The 24192-nt window shown below is 38.5% G+C and overlaps 1 protein-coding gene across 2 annotated transcripts in view; it reads right to left on the bottom strand.

Annotated features, from left to right (window-relative positions):
* Window positions 1-24192, bottom strand: part of LOC126196086 (ATP-binding cassette sub-family C member 10) — a 369743-nt gene that overhangs the window by 52491 nt on the left and 293060 nt on the right. For both annotated transcript variants that reach the window (XM_049934541.1, XM_049934540.1), the window contains exons 18-19: window positions 7916-8085; window positions 1863-2082 (exon numbers count right to left, since the gene is read on the bottom strand). In XM_049934541.1, coding sequence (XP_049790498.1) covers window positions 1863-2082; window positions 7916-8085 — 390 coding nt within the window. The remainder of the gene's footprint in view (window positions 1-1862; window positions 2083-7915; window positions 8086-24192) is intronic.

The raw sequence follows: 24192 nt of genomic DNA, 5'->3' as shown, positions 1-24192 counted from the left end.
CTCATTGTAAATAACTATTTAAAGAACTGAGTGTTCTTACTGCAACAAGTACCTCTACCAATTTGTTGTGCAGATCATAGAAAACATTAATAAATATCTCACTAATGGATATAGACATAATCATGAAATAAGAGCCTGTTTAGACCTACATTTACCACAGAAAAACAAATGAAAACTTGTACTGGGGAATAAAAGTGTAGAATAAATTGCCAAATGAGATGGAAAATATTATTAAAATACTTCTGTTTAAAAAGGCAGATATAAAATTCCTCATAAGTAATGCATACTACATAATTGAAGAAAAGTTAGATAAGTCAGGGCAGTGGTTAATAATGAAATGGGTAAGTACAACACCCTGTCATATTACAATATATCATCACAATCTAATGCTTTACAAGAAAATCATGTGCTAAGATCTATAGTGCATGATGATAATGTCTTGTCACTCTCCCAAACTCAGCATCTCACTCATCATGGGGGAGCTGAATCAGTTTTTCAGGCAGGCTGAGGAGAGGACATAAAAATGTGCATGGGGCATAGTTGCAAGTTTCTGGGCCTGGAGTTTGGTTTCAGAACAGACAGGAGTTAGCATAAAGAATGTAGAACGATATTTGTAGTCCTGGAGTCAGCAGCAGGTGCAGTGATGACCAGTAGTGGGTGCAGTGATGAAGAGCAAAACTGTTTCATAGATAAGTTATAAGTTATATGGAGCAAATTGTGTGTAAATCAAAGACCACTGAGCGATAGGGACCAACCAAATTAGATACTGCAGTTGTTAAGACCCCATGTTCAGTATGATGTTTGCTCTGATTGGTCATCTGGATACATGTTTTCTGTGATTTTCCTATATCATACTGGGATAGCTTCCTCATCAAGGAGGCCACAGCTTATGACCTGTACTATCATTATAAAAGTATATTTAATATACTTATTATGTTCTAGATGTATATATATTTGAGCTACTTATTTTCATTGTATTGTGATGAAAATCCCATATCACTCTAAAATGATCCCAGGATGAAGAAATAAATCAAATCAATCACAGGATCATTTAGTGGTCACTGCACTTAGCATGGAAAATGGTACTTCACATATGGACTATTTTCTATCTCATAAAAGTCAGCATTTTACTATGGAACATACTCAATAATGTAATGGTGACTTACAGGGATACGTAAATTTACAGACTTGTTTCCTTGTACTCCATTTAGTTTATAGAGAAGTTTTACTTTTTTTAGTGTTACATATAATTTTCCTGCATTTGGGTTTTAGAGTGGTGATGGTGCCTTTCAAAAACTTGGTTGACAAAATTGAATAATCGAAGTCTAGAGACCCAAAGTGGTTAAGAGTAAGGCTCAAATTACAACTGTCTCAGTAGCTTTGTGCAAATGGTTGTAAAAATAGACATTTCAAAAATCTTGCTAAATAGTCGAAGACTATGGACAGGTCATCACCGTTCATCTTCAGCACAGAATAGATAACAAGAAGCAATTACAGCAGTGTTGTTCACTTCAGAAATAATGTGATATTGTCAAGTATATACAGAAGGAAATATCCTTATATAGAGCACAATGAGTACCATTTGTCATAGTCTCCTCTCCATTTTTGCTTATAAGAAATAATACCACCACAACACCGAATGTCAGTGTCACAAAAGTCATGAGACTCCAAAGTACTGCAATAACTAAAGTCTCTTAAGAGCAAATATGCTTGTAGTTTGTCAAAACAAATGTCGTGAGATATATATCAACTGCTGATAGTTTTATGAAAAAGCAGCCACATCTCAGTTACTGTAGCATCCAAATATCAATTCATTTGATAGCATTTATAAATTGCAGTTATAGAGTTTTAAAGGTGTTCACCTGTAACGCAAGACAACACCATTGAAGGACACAACTCCTTGAGCTGGCCACCCATATGGTGGTTGTTCACCACCTTGAGATTCCTTCTCGACACTTTGGACATACTGCAATACTCGTTCCACAGCCACCATTTCACGTTCTGTTTCTGCAAATGCATTTGCAACACCACCTAATACACCTGTTGCTGATAGAGCATAAGATATGGCAAGTCCCACCAAACCTGAAATGAAATAATATAAAACAACAGAGTTAGTTTCAAATGCTCACTGCAAGATAATTTCAAGCAAGTAAGTTTTGCTGTTTCATTTACTCTCATGTCTTTCTTGAAAACTTGCTTTTAACATAATACTAACCCACATAATAAATATATGAAATACAAATTACATGTAAATCTGTTTGCCACAAGGCAAAATATTTTCAGTAATGCCACTGCACTGGGCCATGACATACAATTTATTACCCTCTCCCGAATCTTTTACGTTGTTCCTCCTCAAATTTCTTCCTCACATGTCAATCACTGTGCTGGGATCTTCTTCAGATCTCTTCTACGTAGATCAACACCTTCAACCCATTACATGCAGTCTCCCATCCTTCATCAAAGACACCAACCACTTTCTCGAACGCCTGGAATCCTTACCCAGTCTGTTACCCCCGGAAACCATCCTTGTAACCATTGATGCCACTTCCTTATACACAAATATTCCGCACATCCAGGGCCTCGCTGCGATGGAGCATTTCCTTTCACGCCAATCACCTGCCACCCTACCTAAAACCTCTTTCCTCATTACCCAAGCCAGCTTCATCCTGACCCACAACTTCTTCACTTTTGAAGGCCAGACATACCAACAATTAAAGGGAACAGCCATGGGTACCAGGATGGCCCCCTCGTACGCCAACCTATTCATGGGTCGCCTAGAGGAACCCTTCTTGGTTACCCAGGCCTGCCAACCCAAAGTTTGGTACAGATTTATTGATGACATCTTCATGATCTGGACTCACAGTGAAGAAGAACTCCAGAATTTCCTCTCCAACCTCAACTCCTTTGGTTCCATCAGATTCACCTGGTCCTACTCCAAATCCCACGCCACTTTCCTTGACGTTGACCTCCATCTGTCCAATGGCCAGCTTCACACGGCCGTCCCCATCAAACCCACCAACAAGCAACAGTACCTCCATTATGACAGCTGTCACCCATTCCACATCAAACGGTCCCTTCCCTACAGCCTAGGTCTTCGTGGCAAACGAATCTGCTCCAGTCCGGAATCCCTGAACCATTACACCAACAACCTGACAACAGCTTTCGCATCTCGCAACTACCCTCCCGACCTGGTCCAGAAGCAAATAACCAGAGCCACTTCCTCATCCCCTCATCCCCTCGAACCCAGAACCTCCCACAGAAGAACCACAAAAGTGCCCCACTTGTGACAGGATACTTTCTGGGACTGGATCAGACTCTGAATGTGGCTCTCCAGCAGGGATACGACTTCCTCAAATCCTGCGCTGAAATGAGATCCATCCTTCATGAAATCCTCCCCACTCCACCAAGAGTGTCTTTCCGCCGTCCACCTAACCTTCGTAACCTGTTAGTTCATCCCTATGAAATCCCCAAACCACCTTCCCTACCCTCTGGCTCCAATCCTTGTAACCGCCCCCGGTGTAAAACCTGTCCCATGCACCCTCCCACCACCACCACCTACTCCAGTCCTGTAACCCGGAAGGTGTACACGATCAAAGGCAGAGCCACATGTGAAAGCACCCATGTGATTTACCAACTGACCTGCCTACACTGTGATGCATTCTATGTGGGAATGACCAGCAACAAACTGTCCATTCGCATGAATGGACACAGGCAGACAGTGTTTGTTGGTAATGAGGATCACCCTGTGGCTAACCATGCCTTGGTGCACGGTCAGCACATCTTGGCACAGTGTTAAACCGTCCGGGTTATCTGGATACTTCCCAGCAACACCAACCTATCCGAACTCCGGAGATGGGAACTTGCTCTTCAATATATCCTCTCTTCCCGTTACCCACCAGGCCTCAATCTCCGCTAATTTCAAGTTGCCGCCACTCATACCTCACCTGTCATTCAACATCATCTTTGCCTCTTCACTTCCGCCTCGACTGACATCTCTGCCCAAACTCTTTGTCTTTAAATATATCTGCTTGTGAGATGTCTGCTTGTGTCTGTATATGTGTGGATGGATATGTGTGTGTGTGCGCGCGAGTGTATACCCATCCTTTTTTTCCCCTAAGGTAAGTCTTTCCGCTCCCGGGATTGGAATGACTCCTTACCCTCTCCCTTAAAACCCACATCCTTTCGTCTTTCCCTCTCCTTCCCTCTTTCCTGATGAGGCAACAGTTTGTTGCGAAAGCTTGAATTTTATGTGTATGTTTGTGTTTGTTTGTGTGTCTATCGACGTGCCAGCGCTTTCGTTTGGTAAGTCACATCATCTTTGTTTTTAGATATATTTTTCCCACGTGGAATGTTTCCCTCTATTTTGTTTCATTACACAAGTATTAAAAAAACAACATTCACATTGTGAGATTAATCAAAGACCAACTGTAAACTCAGGCACAACTCAGCAAAATAACTAGATTAAATCAAAGGTAAAATACCAGCAGAGACACAGTTAAAAAGGGGTTAGACGACTATGGTTGTAGGACTACTTAAGTACAACGGTGACCAAAACACTCTGCAACACACAAAATCTGACACTCAATATATTGAGAGGAGACATCACACAAAATCTTACAATGTAAACCACATTTGCCTTATTGTCAGTTAAAATAGAGGGCATGTCCTGCTGGAGACCAACGTATTTACTCCCTTGATTGCAGGAAATCATGAAGCAGAAATCCTGCAGTTGTCATCTCTATTGAAATTACTTTTGTTCTTGGACTTTACTTGTATATGTTTTACATTCTCTAGCTAGCATTCATATAAGGGGGCAGAATACGAAAATGAGACTGGTGGGGAGGGGGGAGCAAGTAAACTGTTTATTAATCATGATAACTGTTCCTATATTTATCCCATTATGAGACACTGTGGTCAATGCCTTAATTGAAAAGTATTTGTGGTTGCCTACAGAACCATGATTGTACCCAGGCATGCACCTCTTCATCCGAAGCAAATCATTGGCCACAAATGTCTTTTTTCAGGGTTCTAAAAATATGGAAACCACATGGGGAAAGATCAGGAGTATATGGAGGATATGTAAGGGAGTCCCAGTGAAACTTCTGCAATGTGCTTGAAACAACCTAGGCAACATGTGGGCCGTCCTTTGATTGTCCTCTCACTTTTGCCCATATAGACACTGTCACAGCCACACACCACTTTAAAGAAATCAAGTAACCTTTCATGGGTTGAAAAAAGTCTTTTATTTTGTACTGGCTGAAAAATGTGATCTTCATACAATTTTTTGAAGAATTTTCCTTATGCAGTCAGTAACTCCGTACGCAGAAGGTAACCTTACAGAGTGGGAAGACTGTTTATCATTCTTCTTATCAGTATAACTAATACTACTTCCTTTGAAGGGAAATAGTATTCATGGAAAAACCATCATAGCCAGTGGCCACTGGGAGCAGATGGGAAGGATTGGAAAGGCAGCTGACAGTAAGAGAGCTGGTGGGGGGAAGGGGGGGGGGAGTTTGAAGATGCATGGAACACAAATGAAACACGAGCACTGGTAACAGTGAGTTCTTGCAAATGATGTCATGGAAGAGCGGACTGGGAGTGGCAGACAGAACAGAGGAAGGAGAGAGTCTGTGGGGAACAGGGTGTGGGCTGCAGGATGAATAAAGATATGGTTCCTGAGGCAGAGCAGGAGATGGGTGTGAGGCAGGGGCTAGTGCAGAATAGGGCCAGGAAGATTCTGGAATCAAACAATGTGTTGTAAGGGCACGTAACTCAGAGACACTGGTGTTGGGGGGGGGGGGGGGGGGTGTGCAGATAACACGGGTTTTGAAGAAGCCGTTGACACTGAGTAAGGCATGCAAGGCCTCAGACATGGGCAACAGGTTCAGCTCTTGTTTAGCAAAGTAACTTGGATTAATCAAAAGCACAATAATTGAATCCTGGTCATTTTATGATCACTCTTTTACTCACTATGTTATATACCCTCACATTCCTTTGAACAACTAGATTGATTTTATGTATCACATAAACATTTGAAGCAAATAAATTTGCAGCATCATGAACATCTAATGAATGCAGTCCTTGACCAGCTACATTGTTCCTCACCAAGACTGGGTCTTAAAATAAAGCACTTCTTCTTGGAGTTGTTTTCATACAATAAGAATTAACATTTTAATTCTTCACTACACCAAGTTTTTTGAGACATTTATGCATCTCCCACATTATTATTCATTTTACATTTATGCATCTCCCACATTATTATTCATTTTCGATTTTTTTACTTTTCTGATCCCCCTATTCCCATAAATTTCGATAATGAGAAAAATATATGAAAAAACTACAAAATGTTTGTAGGAATTGAACATAGGTACTCTGTTCCCCAGCCAGGGGTCTCAGCATGCTTGAGTGCTTTCTTTAAAGAGCACTGATTGAATTTGTTGGTATAAAAGTTGCTGTTGTAAGGGTTTCCTTTTCCTGAAACAAGCATTTGTGAATCCTATATACAATGACGAAAAATGCTCAGTGTTCTATTATCTATTAATTCTATCAATATCGAGTTGATTGGGCATTATTGGGGGGGGGGGGGGGGGTTAATGAGCCAAAAGAATCATTCAATTGAAATAGTACACAAGCAACCTGCACCAAACATGAATTGAATCAGTTGCTTTGTCATGCCTGAGGCCTTCCCCTTGTCAGCAGTGTGTTCCGCCACTGAGCAGTCACCTCTGCTCGTGGCCATAGTCTGGTGGAGAACTGGTTGATAGTCACACCCACATAAAGTGTGGAATATCCTACCCACAATCCTTCCCACTCCTCAAAAAGTGGTATTCTGCTAACCACAATATCCTAGTCCATCCTTACACCACACCCACAGCCAATCCCTGGCCACGAGTCATATCATTGTGAATGTCTCAGGTGCAAGGCCTATCCAATACAACCACTAGGCTCATTTTATTCCAGTTCCATAACAGTCTTACCCATAACAGTCTTACCAGAAGGAGGCCATCTATGAAAGCACTCATGTCATTTTTCAGCTTTTCTGCAATTCCTTGCACATTGATGTAATACTTCAGTCAGAACATCATTGAACAAATCTGGTATGACAAACAATTGTGATCCAAACTAAAATATATAAAATTTCACCATGGGTGAGAAGTGCTAGAACTTTGATATGCTCACTAGTATATAGAAAGGAAAGAAGATATATTAGGGTATTAATATTTGGCATTTCCCAAGGATGTGTTACAGGCCCTCCACTGTTCCTGATCTCTATAAACAATTTACGAAACAATTGGAGAAGGCCTCATACTGTTTGCAAATGATGCTGTCTTTTACTGTCTTGTAAAGTCATCAAATGATCAGAACCAATTGCAAAATGATTTAGACAAGATATCTGTAAGGTGCAAAAAGTGGCAATTGACTCTGAATAATGAAAAGTGTGTAGTTAGCAACAAAAGTACTAAAAGGAAACTGATAAATTTCAGTTACACTATAAGTCACACATTTCTAAAATATTGCAGGACTGTGGAAACAAATAAACAGAAAATAAAATAATTTAAAAATAACTTCCTTACTTGCTGAACAGGCTCAACAATAAAAGAGTTTGCTAAAAACCTTCTGTGTCAAATATGGAATGTAATCAGTGCCATTAAAATAACTTGACTTAGTTAATTTGGCAATTATTCTGGAACGTTTTCTAAAAAATATTATTTCCTGATTGACTTGCTGTGGCTTTGCAAGCAGTATTTCAGCATTGGCTTACAAGCCTGAGTTCAATATTATTTCATATGCTATTTAGAAAAGTTATTTTAACTGTTTTGATCAGATCAAAGATCATAATTGATACAAAACAGCTGAAGACACAATGTCATTAAAAAAAGGGATGAAATGAAGCACAGAAAATGGACTTGATTACCAGCATCTGCAGTGCCAAGCTGTCTCTGCACCACTGCAGCTAGTCCAACTCCTCCCACCACAGCGACCCCCACTAGCTGCAACCTTAGCCCCATCCACTGCTCTGCTGCACGGGCAGCCAGCTGGCACTTCTGACTTGCCTCCAGATGACGATCATTCTGCTCACAAAATCTGCAATAAAAAAATCACATAAAACCCTTATTTGTTAATATTACGACAAAATTTTCTGCGATTTATTCATAAGCCATGGGTAGCACTCTAATGTCTTTTAGTTTTTCCAATGGTATTTCTGTGTGTACTACAATGTGTCAAGCAGGCCTAAAGGTGACTGACTGCTTTACGAAGGCAGTTACAATAGAATTATGTGTTTGACTGTAATCATGAGACATAACTGCTGGTCAGTACTTAACTACAGGAAGTAAAATGTGTAGTGATACACTTCCTAGCTTTCAGAACTCATTCTTCCCTCGGGATTAAATACCAATAAAAATCCATTCAGACAGATCACAGTATTGCACATACACATAGGAAATTTAATGTGTAAACTTTGTTGCAGACTGAAAGCTTCATTCAATGATGTTTCCAGGAACACTCAAGTTTTATTCACCTTCTGAGTAAGTATGTAGGTAAATTATTTAGTCAGTGCACAGGATAATAGGGTCGGCTTTCTGGGTCTGGAAATATATCAATATGGTAACTGTCGATGAATTTTCTGTCACATCTCTAGATTAACAAACAGAATCTCACATTTGATATGATTTGGAAGAGTATTGTATTACCAGCATTTATAGCCCCTATCTTGGTCAATCAGCTGCATAACAGTATATTAATGTGTGTTTCAGTAGAATGTAGAATGTAGTTTATTCATCTCATAATGTACAGTTACAAATGAAAGATTTTTGTACTGGAGACAAATCAAATTACTTAAAAAAATAAGGTTATAATAATTAACATGTTTAAACAGACATTTCTGCATGTTTACGCATGAACAATTTAACAAGAACATATATAACACTTACAGTCATTTTGCAATTTGCAATACAATTTATACAATATATTAACAATTTATTATACAAGACATAATCTTTATTGTTTCTTTTCTTTTCAAATTGCCAAACTGTCCTGCATGAATTCTTCAATTGAATAACATTTTTCCACTAGTGTATTAAATAACAATCTTTTTAGTGGGTCAAAGTCCATATTTAACAGATTTTTGTTATTTAATTTATTGTAAATTTTTAATTCCATGCCATAGAAAATAGTTTTAGATGCCAGAAAGTGCAAAAGTTGTCAAAATCTTTTTATTTTGGATGGAATACTTCATGTGTCATTATGTGGCGGAAGCAGTGCAAGTGGTGAGGGGCCCAGACACATGTTGCTTGAGATCTTTCAACATTGGGGCAGTGCTGGACTGTGGATGTGACTACTTAACTGGAATAAAGTAATATGTTTTAAAATGCTGATTTTTTATTTAGCCCAACCTGCTGCATTAACTGAACAAATATCATGTAACACTAGTATTGGCAAGATGCTAAGCGAAATCATCCCTAGAGAGAGCCAATAAATTAACAGAAAACAACAACAAGATTTTTTGTAGTGAGCAGGGGTTAGCATTGCAGAGGCGAAAGATATATAGTAGAAAACGAATGGGTAGCATTGAGAAATGAAAATGAAGGCAACAGAGGATCAAATAGGTAAAAAGACAACACCCAGTAAAAATGCTTCAATATTGCAGAAGATACTGAATTTAACTGATGAAAAGAGAAAATATAAAAATGTAGCAAATCAAGCAGACAAAAGGGGATACAAACATTTAAAAAACAAGCCTGAAAGGATGTGCAAAACGGCTATGCAAGAATGGCTTGGGGAAAAATGTAAGGATTCCAAAGAGCATATATCTCAAGGGAAAAAGATAGAAACTGCCTACAGGAAAATGAAAGAGACTTATGGGAAAAAGAAAGCAGCTGTATGGATATCAAGAGCTCATGTGAAAAATCAGTATGAAACACAGGAGGGAAAGCTGGAAAGTGGAAGGAGCTAATAAAGTGATGAAACAACAGAAATGAACTTGAAGACAATATTACAGAAAGAGAAGAAGACGAGGTGGGAGGTATGATACTGTGAGAAGAATTTGACAGAGCACAGAAAGACCTAAGTCAAAACAAGGCTCCTGGAGTAGAGGTCATTAGAACTTTCTTGGGAGAGTCAGTCATCACAAAACTATTCCACATGGTATGCAAGATGTATGAGACAGGTGAAATGCCAAACAATGGAAAATCGAGGATGGATTGTAACAATATTATGAGAAGGAAGTTGCTACTTACCATACAGCGGAGATGCTGGGTCACAGATAGGCACAGCAAAAACATTTTCACAATTAAAGCTTTCGGACAATGACTTTCGCCAACAATAGACACACATATGCACAGACACACTCAAGCAAACGCTACTCACACACACAACTGCAGTCTCAGGGAACTGAAACCTCACTGTGAGCAGCAGCACCAGTGCATAATGGGAGTGGCGAATGGGTGGGGGAAATGAGGAGGCTCTGGGGGGGAGGGGGAGGGTTAGTATGGTGGGGATGGTGGACAGTGAAGTGCTGAGAAACCAGACATGTTGTCTGCAAGCTAAGCTGCAACCACTGTGCTGCTTTGTATATAGGCATGACAACCAACAAGCTGTCTGTCTGCATGAATGGCCACCGACAAACTGTGGCCAAGAAACAAGTGGACCACCTTGTTGCTGAACATGCTGCAAACATGATATTCTTCATTTCAATGACTGCTTCACAGTGTGTGCCATATGGATCCTTCCCTCCAACAGAAGCTTTTCTGAACTGTGCAGGTGGGAACTTTCCCTGCAATACATCCTATGCTCCCATAATCCTCCTGGCCTCAACCTTCGTTAGTCACTGTTCTCACTCATCCAGCCCCTTCCCTGCTCCCATTCCAGCACTACACAGCTGCCATTCCACCACTACACCCGGTCTTTTTTAATTTATTTTATTTTTTATTTATTCCTCTCTATTTCTCTCCTTTTCCACTACTTCCCCCTCTCCCCCCTCCCCCCAAACCACACCCCACGTCTCCCCGGCCCGCCGCCCAACCTGCAGCACTTCACTGTCCGCCATCCCAGCCATACTATCCGTCCCCCTCCCCACCCCAGCATCCTCCTTTTCCCCACCCAGTCACCACTCCCATCACACACTTGTGCTGTTGCTCGCAGTGTGGTTTCAGTTGCCTGAGACTGCAGTCGTGTGTGAGAGTTGCATTTGCGTGTGTGTGTGTGTGTGTGTGTGTGTGTGTGTGTGTGTGTGTGTGTTTATTGTTGAGTGAGTAGCAACTTTCGTTCTCATAATATTGTTACAGGTGAAATAACCTCAGATGTCAAGGAAAATGTAATAACTTCAGTTCCAAAGAAAGCAGGTGGTGCCAGGAGTGAATATTATCAAACTATCAGTTTAATAAGACATGCTTGCAAAATACTAATATGAATTCTTTGAAGAAGAATGGAAACACTAGTAGAAGTGACCTAGGGGATAATCGGTTTGGATTCTGGAGGAATGTAGGAATGCACAAGGCAATACTGACCATACGATTTCCCTTAGGGTATAGTTTAAGGAAAGGCAAACCTATGTTTCAGTTAGTTTCATGTTCCATGGGTCATTTTGGAAGATAAATCGTAATGATGTGGAACAAGTAATTTTACATTCACATCACAAATTAATTTCTAAATACTGATAAAATCTGAACATTTATAAGTTCTTTTTGATTTTTTATTCACTTTTTTTTACTAGAGATGTGAGTTAGTAATTCCTATCCACCACCTATCACACATTACAGTAACAGAAATACTTGTACAGAACAGAAAGAGTTGTCATGCAGAAACTTTTTCAGCTTGTTTCCAAATTTTACTTTGATTTCTGTCAGGCATTTTGTGACCTCCGATAAGTGATCAAAACTTTTAGTAGCAGCATTATGCATCCCTTTTTGATAGAGAAAGTTTTTGACAATGTTGATTGTAACATACTCTTTGAAATCCTGAAGGTAATAGTGGTAAAATACAGGGATCAAAGGCTAGTTACAACTTGTACAAAAATCTGATAGCAGTTATAGGAGTTGAGGGGCATGAAAGAGAATCAGTGATTGAAAAGGGGGGTGAGAAATAGGTTGTAGCCTATCCCGATGTTATTCAATCTATACACTGAGCAAGCAGTGAAGGAAATAAAAGAAAAATTTGGAGAAGGAATTAAAATTCAAGGAGAAGAAATAAAATCTTTCGGGTTTGTAAATGACTGTAATTCTGGCAAAGGACTTGGATGGGCAGTTGAATAGAATGGACAGTTTCTTGCAGGAAGATTTAAGATGAACATCAACAAAAGCAAAATGAGGGCAATGGAATGTAGCTGAGTGACACTCAGGGAATTAGATTAAGAAATGAGGCACTAAATGTAGTAGATAAGTTTTGCTATCTGGCCAGTAAATTAACTGACGATAGCCAAAGTAGACAGCATATAAAATGCAAATTGCCAATGGCAAGAAAAGTGTTTCTGAAGAAGAGAAATTTGTTAACATCTAGTATAGATGAAAATGCAACCAACCTCAAATATATCAGGAAAAAATTCACACAAATTATCAGGCAAACCAACAGACACTCACAGAAAGATCCAATCGACTCAATAGAAGAAAATTACCACAAAACCAATTCCAGAGACTTTCACAAAATGTTTGGAAGAAAATTACAAAAATTTGCCCCTCCCACATTAATGCTGAAAAGGGAAGATGGAAAAATGGCACATAATGACAAGGAACATGCTGAAATAATGGCAAAAGCATTAGTAAACTTTTAAATTGTGAAGAACCCCAGGAACTTTTAGTAATTAATACAGACACATCCATCAAGACTCCACCTGATCTCATAAATCCTCCAACAATCAAGAGGTGGAAACGGCACTCAGAGAGATGAAAAATTGTAAGGCATGCGGATAAGACCAAGTTTTTGCAGAAATGTGGAAATATGCCAGTGATACACTTCGAACATCCTTACACATAGCCCTAACAAAAATCTGGATAACAGAAAAGTTTCCTGAACATTGGGCCATATTCATAATCCACCCATTCCACAAAAAAGGAGATAAAACCAACCCAGATAATTACAGAGGTATCTCTCTCTCTTAGACTGCACATACAAGATTCTCTCCAGAATCCTAATACAAGAGGACTAAAGAGCAACTAGAGGAAGAATTAGGTGAATACCAAGGAGGCTTCAGACCTTGAAGAAGCTGTGTGGGACAGATCATCACTTTAAAATAAGCTATAGCATATTACAAGAAATGAAATAAATATGTTGTAATAACCTTCATGTACTTTAAAAAAGCATACGACAACCTTCGTGGACTTTAAAAAGCATACGACTGCAGCCATAGAACGTCAATGTTAAAAATCTTAAGAAATTTTGAGCTCCATACAAAATTAATCAAATTGATACAACTCACCTTAACCAACACTGTATCAAAAGTCAAGTTCAGGGGGGAACACTCTGAGCCATTCATCATAAAAACAGGTTTGAGACAAGGAGATTGCTTGGCACCCCTGCTGTTCAACTTTGCTTTAGAATATATAATGAGGGAATGATACAAGACTAACCCAAAGAACATCCAAATTGGAAGACCCTAATACAACAAAAGTTTAAATTGTCTAGGATTTGCTGATGACCTTTCTCTCTTGTCCAACAGTATTCAGGAAACCAATCAACAAGTTATCTCACTACAGGAAATAGCACAGAAAATTGGTCTTGGAATATCCTTTGAAAAAACAGTCATCATGTTAACTGACCCACCACTCATAAACAAAATTGCCATTGGAAACCAAGAAATCAAAATTGTAGATAAATTTAAACATCTGGGAGAAATCATAACATATAACCTCAATGAAAAGCCAACATGGCATAACAAAATAAACAAACTGACTAGAGCATGATATATCACTACACCTACAACAAAAAGAGCCTGTCAATAGCAACAAAATTGAAACACTACAAAACAGCCACTCAACCAGAAATAATATACGCAAGTGAAACCATCTTCAAAACAACTGACACTGCGCAAATAGACAAAATACTCAAAATAGTGAGAAGAATCATCAGAACGTGCATCAACAAATTGTACCAGAAAGATGGACATGGGAGAGTAGCAACAAATGAAACAGTCTACAAGGAAATAGAACGGGTAAGGAGTACAATCAGGAAGAAACACATTTCATTTTTCGGACATCTAATCAGAACACCAGAGAAGAGGATCATCAGGAGAATAATAGAAAAATTGTGGAATAGTAAGTGCAACATTAAGTGGATTACAGAAATCAAGGAAGATATGGATGAGCTACAGATTACACTGAAAGACCTAAGAAACAAAACTGACAAAAACAGGAAACTCAAAGACAAACAAACCAGACTGTAAAAGAGAATCAACAAACAGACAATAGAAAGGGTGATTTCTGATGAAGAAAGAAGAATGAGATCAGAGAGAATGAAGAAGTACTGGGCTGACAGGAAAGTGAAAAATTCTTTGTATAAAGTTGGCTAAAGTGGTCCAATGAAGGCCATAAAATGTAAATGTTATTAAGGCTTTTCTCAAGGTATTTAATTAGAGTGTAGCTTTGTATTTGGAAGAGTAATGTGGACAATAAACAGTTCAGACAAGAAGAGAATAGAAGTTTTTGAAATATGGTGACATAAGAATGCCAAAGATTTGAGGGGTAGACCATGTAATTCATGAGTAGGTACTGAACAGCGCTGGGGAGAAAAGAAATTTGTAGCACAACCTGACTAAAAGAAGGGACTGGTTGACAGAACACACTGTGCGACATCATGGGATCACAAATTTATAGTGGAGGGAAGTGTGGGGGATAAAAATTGTAGAGAGAGATGAAGAGATGAATACAGCAAGTAGGTTGAAAAGGTTGTAGGTTGCAGTAGTGACACTCAGATCCTTTTACATTTAAACATGTAATCATTAAAATGGTAATTTAACCAATATTAGATTATGATGATGATGATAGAACTATTTGTGCACACGAAATCTCTAGCACACATATTAAAGTTTGAGGCGATGAATGTGGCTAAAATGAATAAGATGATAAAAGATTGTAGAATGGAAGGATAAAATACTTGCTAAAACTTCTCTGTGGGACACACGCACAAACAAACACTACAAAACCCTCTCATTTCTCAGTTCTTTAACAGTACATTAGTACATAAAAGGAAAAAAAGGAAGAGCTCAAGATAAAGATATTATAGGGCCATAACACATAATTATAAATGTGGGTGGCTGCTAAGACATAGGGGAGGTCTCCACAAAAATTTACTGTTGACCTGTCATTCAAATACAAAACACATTCAACAAGCTCCAAAAACTGGTTGGTCCTCCCACTGGAACAAGAAGCCATGGGCCAGGCTTGGGTGCAATATCAACATCCTCATTTCCCTGGATTCTGACATTTCCTGGTACCAAGAAGAATACTAATTTCTTACACCAGTCATGGACATGTAGGCAGTCCTGAATCATCTGGAAGGCACTGAGGGATTTCAAGCACACGAAGCAGCTCTTCCCTCCATCATCAAACCTCATCTGCTCCAGAGCCTTCAGCAACACATACATTCTGCACAGTACATTGAAAATTTTCATGGTAGATGTATCATAAGGACATGAACAAGGAAAACTGAGAAGCCAAGATAATGCCCCTGATGGTCCCAGCAGTGTACACTGCAATAGAATCGTGGCACTTGATTAAAATATTGCTAAAATTATTTAAAAAGAACACTAGATGTGTCTTCTTTAAAAGGACTTTTACCATATGAGTCTCTAAAAGGTTGGAACTAGCAGGAATCCCAAAGGGCCTTGTTGCTCTAACACAATTATTAAAAAGTTTCTCCATGGATGGGTGATCAACAATATGGTGTACAAGGAATTGTTGGAGGGAATAGATTGTATATGCATGTTGAACCATGAGGAATAGTCACCAGATATTAAATGGTGGTTTTGCAAACCCAGCACAAATGCCAACTTAGTTTTTCATCAGTATGAGGCACATTTACCTCACCAGTTCATATACAAGAAAATTTAATTTTCAATTGCATATCAAAATCTGCAAACTATTACATGTGGTTAGATTTTAGTCTTCTATGAACTGTGGTGGAAAAAATTCAAACACTTGCTATCTACCGAAGATAGTATGGATAACAATTATGGAAATAACACTCATGCAGACCTTGTGATTTTCAGTACAGTCATCACATTTATCATTCAGTTCCCATAGGTCCATGGGCAGATTGGTATATTTCATGTACACTGAATTTTTTCTGCTAGAGATGAAAGAATGTGTGATAAGAGAACTGTACTAAATTCCTTGAGGGGGCTGAAGATACCTTGAAGCAAACTATTTGCAAGTACCATCTGTGATTCGCTGTTGATTCCTTGGGGGTTACTCAAGTAAAGTAATACTATAATAATGCCAAATTTGACAGCTAATTGATTAGCAGTACTGGCTATTGGAAGGCATTCAACAATCTGCAATTCATGTTATTAAAAAATGTAACTTTGTTGCCAAGGAACTGTCAGTTCACTAGATAGTTGCTAATGAGGCTAAGATCAGTATGTTGTGTGCACTTGAATATTTAACAGGGATTTTAACCAAGTATAGAGTGATAGTTAAATATGCATCCAAACATTTCTCATTAAAATGTAGGAAGTTAATGAAAAATATCTCCTTTCCTATGTGCAATGTGCATGCTGCTGCCTTTGACAGTGAGCAATGTTTGTTACATCCTTGGCATTCAAAAAGCTACGTGTGCCTCATAAGTTGTGCCAAATGCAAGCACATGAGGGAGCTCAGTCTTTGTTTGCTGTTTATGGGTTTGACAAACCTGGAGTCCCTGAGCTGTGGGTGGTTAGTGCCACTAGTCCTCTAAACTATAAGGTCTGTGCAAGCTTCAACAACCACTGTGTGATGTGTGGGTTAAGCATACTGTATGACTGAGAAGGGGTTGCTTGGCTTAATGGCCTGGATCATGAAGATGGCACAAACTTCTACTTTAAAAAAAATTTTTTTTTAATTCTCAACCTCAAAGTGAGCAACTGCCGATGCAGTTGGCTGCTGTTGGGGTGAAACAGTCGTTAACAAGCAAATTCCACTGTACCTCATTTTTATAAGGCTTAGCCAGGTTATGGGGCTCTATGTAAGTGGACTTTTAAATCCCTTGCTGCTTGTGGAACTACCATGACAAATTCACCACAAAATAATGCTTCCAATGGAATGTGTGTATCATCTCAGACTAGTAACACCCACTCCACAAAAAGTGCTCTAGATAGCTCAGTGCAAAAAGAATGCCTATTAGTAACAGAATGTGTTTCTGCACATTAACATATGTTAAACATTAAAAGGAATGTCACAATACTGGTGGAAACTGCCACACTGTGTCAAGTGGAACAATTACAGAAAAGTGAAAGGTCTTGTGACTGAATTACACACATTCTTGATTTATGTAAGGGTATTCTATTATGCTAGGACATTAAAGTGACTAAACTGTGAACTAGAAAAAAGGCAGCTGTATTTATTGTGACCTTCAGTTCTCAAATGCATCCTGAGAATGTTACTGCAGGATTCCTCTCCCTGAAACTGAGACTATGTGCCCCAAATCCAATGAGCTGTTTCAAGTGTCAGCACTATGGTCACACCACCATAGCAAGCAATGGATGGACAATTTGTGGAAAATGTGGCCATGCTGCGCATGAAGAACAGAACCCCGTACAAGGTGACATCAAAAAGTAACAGGAATTTTTTAATCTCACGAGCTTTATACATTCAATTCTCGAAATTATTTATCATCTTGTTGGTACATGCTCCTGATGTATGTTTTCATTTTCTGAATGAAGTAAACTTCTAAAAATTATAACAGGAGAGGAAACATGGGTATATGGGTATGATGACAAAACCAAGGTTCAACTGTCCCAGTGCGAACTGCCTGAAGAGTCAAGATGGAAAAAACTGGTCACATGTGAAGGTTGTTTTTACTGTTTTCTTTGATTACAATGGGATAATGCATCATGAGTTCCTGCTGTACAGCCCTTTTTTTGGCAAACTTACTTATTAAATTATCCATAGCTGAAGATGATTTTAGTTTCTTCGAGATGTCCTGCCTCTATAGACAGCACTAACAAGTCTGAAAGCTGTTCTTGGCTCATAGAAGTCCTAAGATAGTTTTTAATCAGTTTTAATTTCGAAAAACTTCTTTCAGCTGTTACAGAAAGGGTCAAAAATAGGACACATGCTGTTATAGCTCTGGAAAACTAAATGCAAGGCTACTGAGTTTAATCAGTAATAATTCTGTGAGTTCCTCAATTGAATGGATTTTCTGAATTTCAGTTTTTAAGCAAATTTTCAATCTTATTTGGTACGGGGTCCCACACACTTGAGTAACATTCTAGCATGAGTAGTATGAGTGATTTGCAAGCAATCTCCTTTTCAGAATGATTTCATTTCCCCAGTATTCTACCAATAGAGCAAAGTTTGCTACCTGCTTTACCTGTGACTGAGCCTATGTAGTCATTCCACTTCGTATTCCCACTAAGTGTTACACACAAGTATTTTTATGAGTTTACTGACTCCAACTGTGACTCACTAATATTATATTCATAGGATACTATGTTTTTTGTTTATTTTGAACATTTAAAGCAAGATGCCAATCACTGCACCACTTTGAAATCTTATCAAAGTCTGACAGAATATTTGCGTAGCTTCATTCAGACTGTATTTCATTGTAGATAACTGCATTATCTGCAAAACGTCTGAGGTTGCCATTAACATTGGCTGCATGTTTATTAACATACAGCATCAGCAATAAGGAACTCATCACACTTACCTGGGGTGCAACCGAAGTTACTCCTACATATGTCAATGACTCCTCATCCATGCTGCATCCACCTTGCCAAGAAATCTTCAATCCAGTCACATATTTTGTCTGATACCCCAGAAGTGTGGACAATGGGTGCCTAAAATGCTTACAGAGCACCATTAAGAACAGCGAATGCGGGCAACATTGACATTTCTGGAGGCCTAAGGCCTACCACAAACATGGTGATTCATTACTGGATCGAATCGTAACCAGTGACGAGACTTGGGTGAAACACGTTAATTCTGAGACAAAATACAGTCCATGAAGTGGGGGCACACAAGGTCCCCACAAAAACCAAGAAAATGTTTGCAAACCTTGTCAGCAAGGAATTTGATGGCAACAGTGTTTTGGGATATGCAAGGTGTGCTTGTTATTGATTTTCTCGAATGTGGAGCAACCAAACATTCTGCCCGGTACTGTCAAACTTTGCAGACTTAGAAGAGCAGTTCAAAACAAACACCGAGGAAATCTGACGTCCAAAATTTTGTTTTTGCACAACAATGCCCAACCTCACACGGCTAACCGCACTAAGGAACTCCTTCATTCACTGAAATGGGAAATTTTCCCTCATCCACCCTACAGCCCAGATCTTGCACCAAGCAACTTCCATTTGTTTCCCAAGATGAAGAACTGGTTTGCAACACAGTGCTTTGATGACGACGTGGAACTCCAGGCAGGCATGACTCACTGGCTGAAGTCTCAGGTGGCAGAATTTTATGACGAAAGTCTTTCAAAGCTTGTTCACTGCTATGATAAGGGCCTCAATGTGTTTGGTGACTATGTGGAAAAGTAGTATGTCAGTCGTTCTTTCAGATGTATATAATAAAATGTATTTCTTGTATTCAGTTTTTTTTTTTTTTTAATGCCAAAACGTTCCCTACTTTCTGAATAGCCCTCATATTAGTATGCTAGCAACATTAGAAAAATCACAGTTTTTGAAGATCTGTCTATTGTCTCCAATAAATCATTACTGAAGTCAATAATAGGAGTGGACAAAGTATGATACCATAATAAATGTTTTCTCATTCTGAATTTAGTCTGCCTCCACATGTATAACTTGGTAACGTTAATATCTGTTTTTAGCTTTATGATATAATCCACATCAATGCAAAGGCAATGCCTTGAATGACATACCATTTTAGTTTCAGAAGTATACTTTCACAGACTACAAATTTAGGCCTTTAGAACAGTAAAGAAAATGCCAACAGGGTAATTTTTCTTGTTTAGTTCTACCAGAACTGGGTACATGACATTATATATTGCTGTCTCAGCAGAGAAATCTTTATGAAAGACAAACTGAGTTAATGTTAAAATGTTATTCTCAGGGAGGTGGTTCAGTGTTCCATTGTGGGTTAACTTCTAAAGAAATTTTGAAAACACAGGAATGATGGGAAATGGGTCTAATACAACTGAACATCATTTGCTAAGCTCCAATTTTATAAATGGGTGTTACTTCTGCATACTTCAATCTTTCAGGAAATACACCTCAAGTGGTTACAAAAGTAACACAAAAGTAGTACTACCAAGTCAGCACAAGATTTTAGTACTTTAGTTGAAATACCACCACATGCAGAAAAGTTACTGCTTTTCAATGATTTAACTATGTATGTGATTGTCTAATAGATAACTTGAGAAAACTAATACCTGGTTTTGGATATAATCAAATCATATGATGGAGCTAAGTAATCTAATGGATCTGCATTCCATTAACCACATTTTTCTTTATCAGCTACTTTAAGGAAGGATTCACTGGATTTAGTAGCCAAAGATTTTAGTTTAATGCCATGTGACACCTGCTCCCCCTCTCACTGCTTGCTTTCTTCTCCTCCTCCTCCTCCTCCTTTCGAATAACCCATTTGGAGGGTACAATGAATCGACTTTGGCTACTCTTCATTGTAATTAGATTTCCTTAGTTTCCAAATTTCCTTCATCCTTTTAGAGTGTTGTTCTCTTTCTTCTTGAGTCCACTTTTGTCTAGTTGTTTTCTTTCTCTCCTGAAATTATGCCTTTTGAACTGCCTTTCTCAAAAGTGTTCTGTTTTCTGTTGTGTCTATTGTAATTCCAGTGTTTTCCATGTCCTTTTCAGTCTCTATAAACCATGCGGGCTTGGATTTGTAGCTACTGAGTAATGTGAATATCCGCTTGGTTAATCTGTTGTCATCCATTCTGAATATATGTCCAAAAAACTGTAGTCTTCTCTTCCTCATTACATCAGTTAGTTTTCCAGTTTTCAAGTATAGCTCTCTGTTTGGTCTTAACCTGTATTCAAATTATCATTTCTTTTAGCTCCCAGTATTTTCCTTAAAATTCTTCTTTTGACCTTCTCTAGTTTCTCAAGGTCTCCATTTCTTGTTAGTTTAAGTGTTTCTGCCATATACAGAGCTTCAAGTCCGGCTACTGTTTGGTAGTGTCTTGATTTTGTGTTCCAGGACAAGGATTTTTTGTCATAAACGTTTTTGGTCTTATTAAACACTCTTTCCATTTTGTGCACTCTAGTTTCTATAGCTGTCTTTTCTTATGCACTGTATGTAATCCACTTTCCTAGGTATTTAAAGGAATCTGTTTCGTGTATTGTATTGTTGTCAACTGCAATACTTTGAGGGGCCCAAAGATGTTTGTCATGAACTTTGTTTTTTCAAAGGATATTTGTAGTCCTACTTTGGCTGCTTGTTGTTGCAGTTATCTTATTTGTTCTTGGGCATTATCTGGCGAATCTGTAATCAATGCCATGTTATCTGCGAAGGCTAAACAGTTGACAGTGATCTTGTTTGGATTTCTTCCTAGTTGAATCCCTTTAGTATTGATGGTCTTCCTCCATTCCTGAACTACCTTCTCTAACACACAATTGAAATGCAGAGGTGACAAACCATCTCCCTGTCGAACACCCGAATTGGTTTCAAATGATATTGAGAGCTCTCCCCTAAATTTTACTTTTGATTTTGTATTTGTCAAAGTTGCTTTAATTATTTCAGTTGTTTTAGTATCGAGTCCCAATTCTTTTAAGATATCAAGCAGTTTATTTCTCATATAGGTCACTGGTAAGAGGGAGATTCCCCTATAATTGTTAGGGTCTGTTTTCTTCCCTTTTTTATGTAGTGGATGTATTAGTGCAGATGTCCATTCTGGTGGTAAGCTGTGTGTTGTCCAGATTTCTTTGAGTGTTTCTTATAGACATTTATCATGTCACTATAGTACTTCCATAGTTCAGCAACTATATTATCCTCTCCAGGTGCTTTATTATTTTAAGGTCTTTTATGATTGCTTTTATTTCTTCTGTGATTGGCGGCTTTGAGTCCGGTGGTGTTGGGTTTACAATATCGAAATTTAATTTTTCTTTCGGTGGATCACAGTTATGTAGTTCTTCAAAGTATTCGGCAAGTATTTAACAGTGCTCTGTGCTATTATATGCAGTTTTCTGCATTTTTGGGTCTGTGAAAAACAGACTAGGTGGAGTGCTATCTTATCAACATAAACACAAACCTTGCAGATGTGGGGAGGTGTGTGTACCTCAGTGATACAGACAGCAGTATTGCAGCTGCAACAACACAGTGCTTCCTGAAGAGAGGCAGCAGCCTTCTCAGTAGCTGCCGAGGCAATAGTCTGGATGATTACCTGATCTGGTTTGTAACATTAGCCAACACAGCCTTGCTATACTGGTACAGTCAATGCATCAAAACTATGAGAAACTACAGCCTCTATTATTTCCTGAGGGCACGAATTTCTACTATATGACTTAATGATGATGCCATCATCTTGGGTAAAAAAATTCCAGTTGTAAAATTATCCCCCATTCAGATCTCAGGGCAGGGAATACTCAGGTGGATGTCATCACCAGGAAAAAGATAATTGGCATTCTACAGGTCAGAGTGTGGAATGTTAAGTAGGTTAGAGGATTTAAAACTGAAAATGGATAAGTTGAAACTAGATACAGCAGGAATTACAGAAGTGTGGTGGCAAGAAGAAAAAGAATTCTGGTTAGGTCAGTACAGGGTTATCAACACAGATTCAAACATGGGTAACACAGGAATAAGCTTAATAATGAATATGAAAACAGAAATGTGGCTAAGCTACTGTGAACAGTGTAGTGAAAGCATTATCATAGACACAAAATCAAACCTACCATAGTAGTACAAGTTTTACACCAACTAGCTCTGCAGATGATGAAGAGATTGAATGAACGTATGATCAGATAAATGAAATTATTCATATAATTAAAATCAAACAATGAGAAGTCAAGGTTGGAATATCAACAATGTTCATGTCCTGAGTGGCTGGAGATAGTGCTCATACGTGCATGACATATGCTTGCTTGCGTGAATGTGTGCATGTTTTCTTTTCTGAGTAAGACATTGGCCAGAAGATAAATGTGTAACAGTCTTTTCATTGTGTCTGCTTGTAACTCAATGTGCCATCTTTACAGTGAGTAACAAGCTATTCTTTCTACAATATTGTTCACATAATTAAGGGAGACACAAATTTAATTGGGATGGGTGAAAAGAATTCAGCAGTATGAAAAAGAGAGAAAAACTTAGGAAAACATGGACTGGGGGAAAGTAATAAAAAATGAAGTTGCCTATTAGAATTTTGCACAGAGCAAAATTTAGTCATTGCTTCCATTTGGTTTAAGAATTATTGCAGAACGTCTTATACAAAAGACCTGGGTAAACTTTAAGGTTTCAGATTGATTATATAATGGTAATTCAGAGATTTCAAAACCAGGTTTTAAACTATACGACATATCCAGGGTTAGATGTGGACTCTGACCATAATTTATTGGTTATAAACTGCATACTGAAAGTGAAGAAATTGCGAAAAGAGAGGAAATTGAGGAGAAGAGACCTGCATTAACTGAAGGAACGAGAGGTTGTTGAGAGTTTAAGTGGGAGTGTCAGACAATGTTGGACAGAAACCAGGGAGAGGAATAGAATAGAAGGTGGGAAGATGATTGGGTACCTTTGAGATATGAAACAGGGAAGGCAGCAGAGGATCACGTTGGTAATAACGCAAGGCCCAGTAGAAATTTCTGTATAACACAGAAGACACTGAATTCATTTATTAAAGGAGAAAATATAAAAATGCAGCAAACAAGGCAGGTGGAAGAGAGTAAAGGTTGTCAGATTGACAGAAAGTGCAATATGACTAAGCAAGAATGGCTCTGCTGTAGAAACATGCATAGCTAGGGGAAAACTAGTTGCCACCACCTACAGAAAAATTACAGTTATCTTTGGAGAAAAGAGTAGGATGTGTATGACTATCAAGATCCAACATGGCAAGCCAGTACTAAACATAGAAGAGAAAGCTGGAAAGTAGAACGAGTATATAAAA

The sequence above is a fragment of the Schistocerca nitens genome, chromosome 1, assembly GCF_023898315.1.
Source record: "Schistocerca nitens isolate TAMUIC-IGC-003100 chromosome 1, iqSchNite1.1, whole genome shotgun sequence".
NCBI lineage: Eukaryota > Metazoa > Arthropoda > Insecta > Orthoptera > Acrididae > Schistocerca > Schistocerca nitens.
Note: the sequence above shows the minus strand (reverse complement) of the source record. Positions and strands in the feature narration are given on the sequence as shown.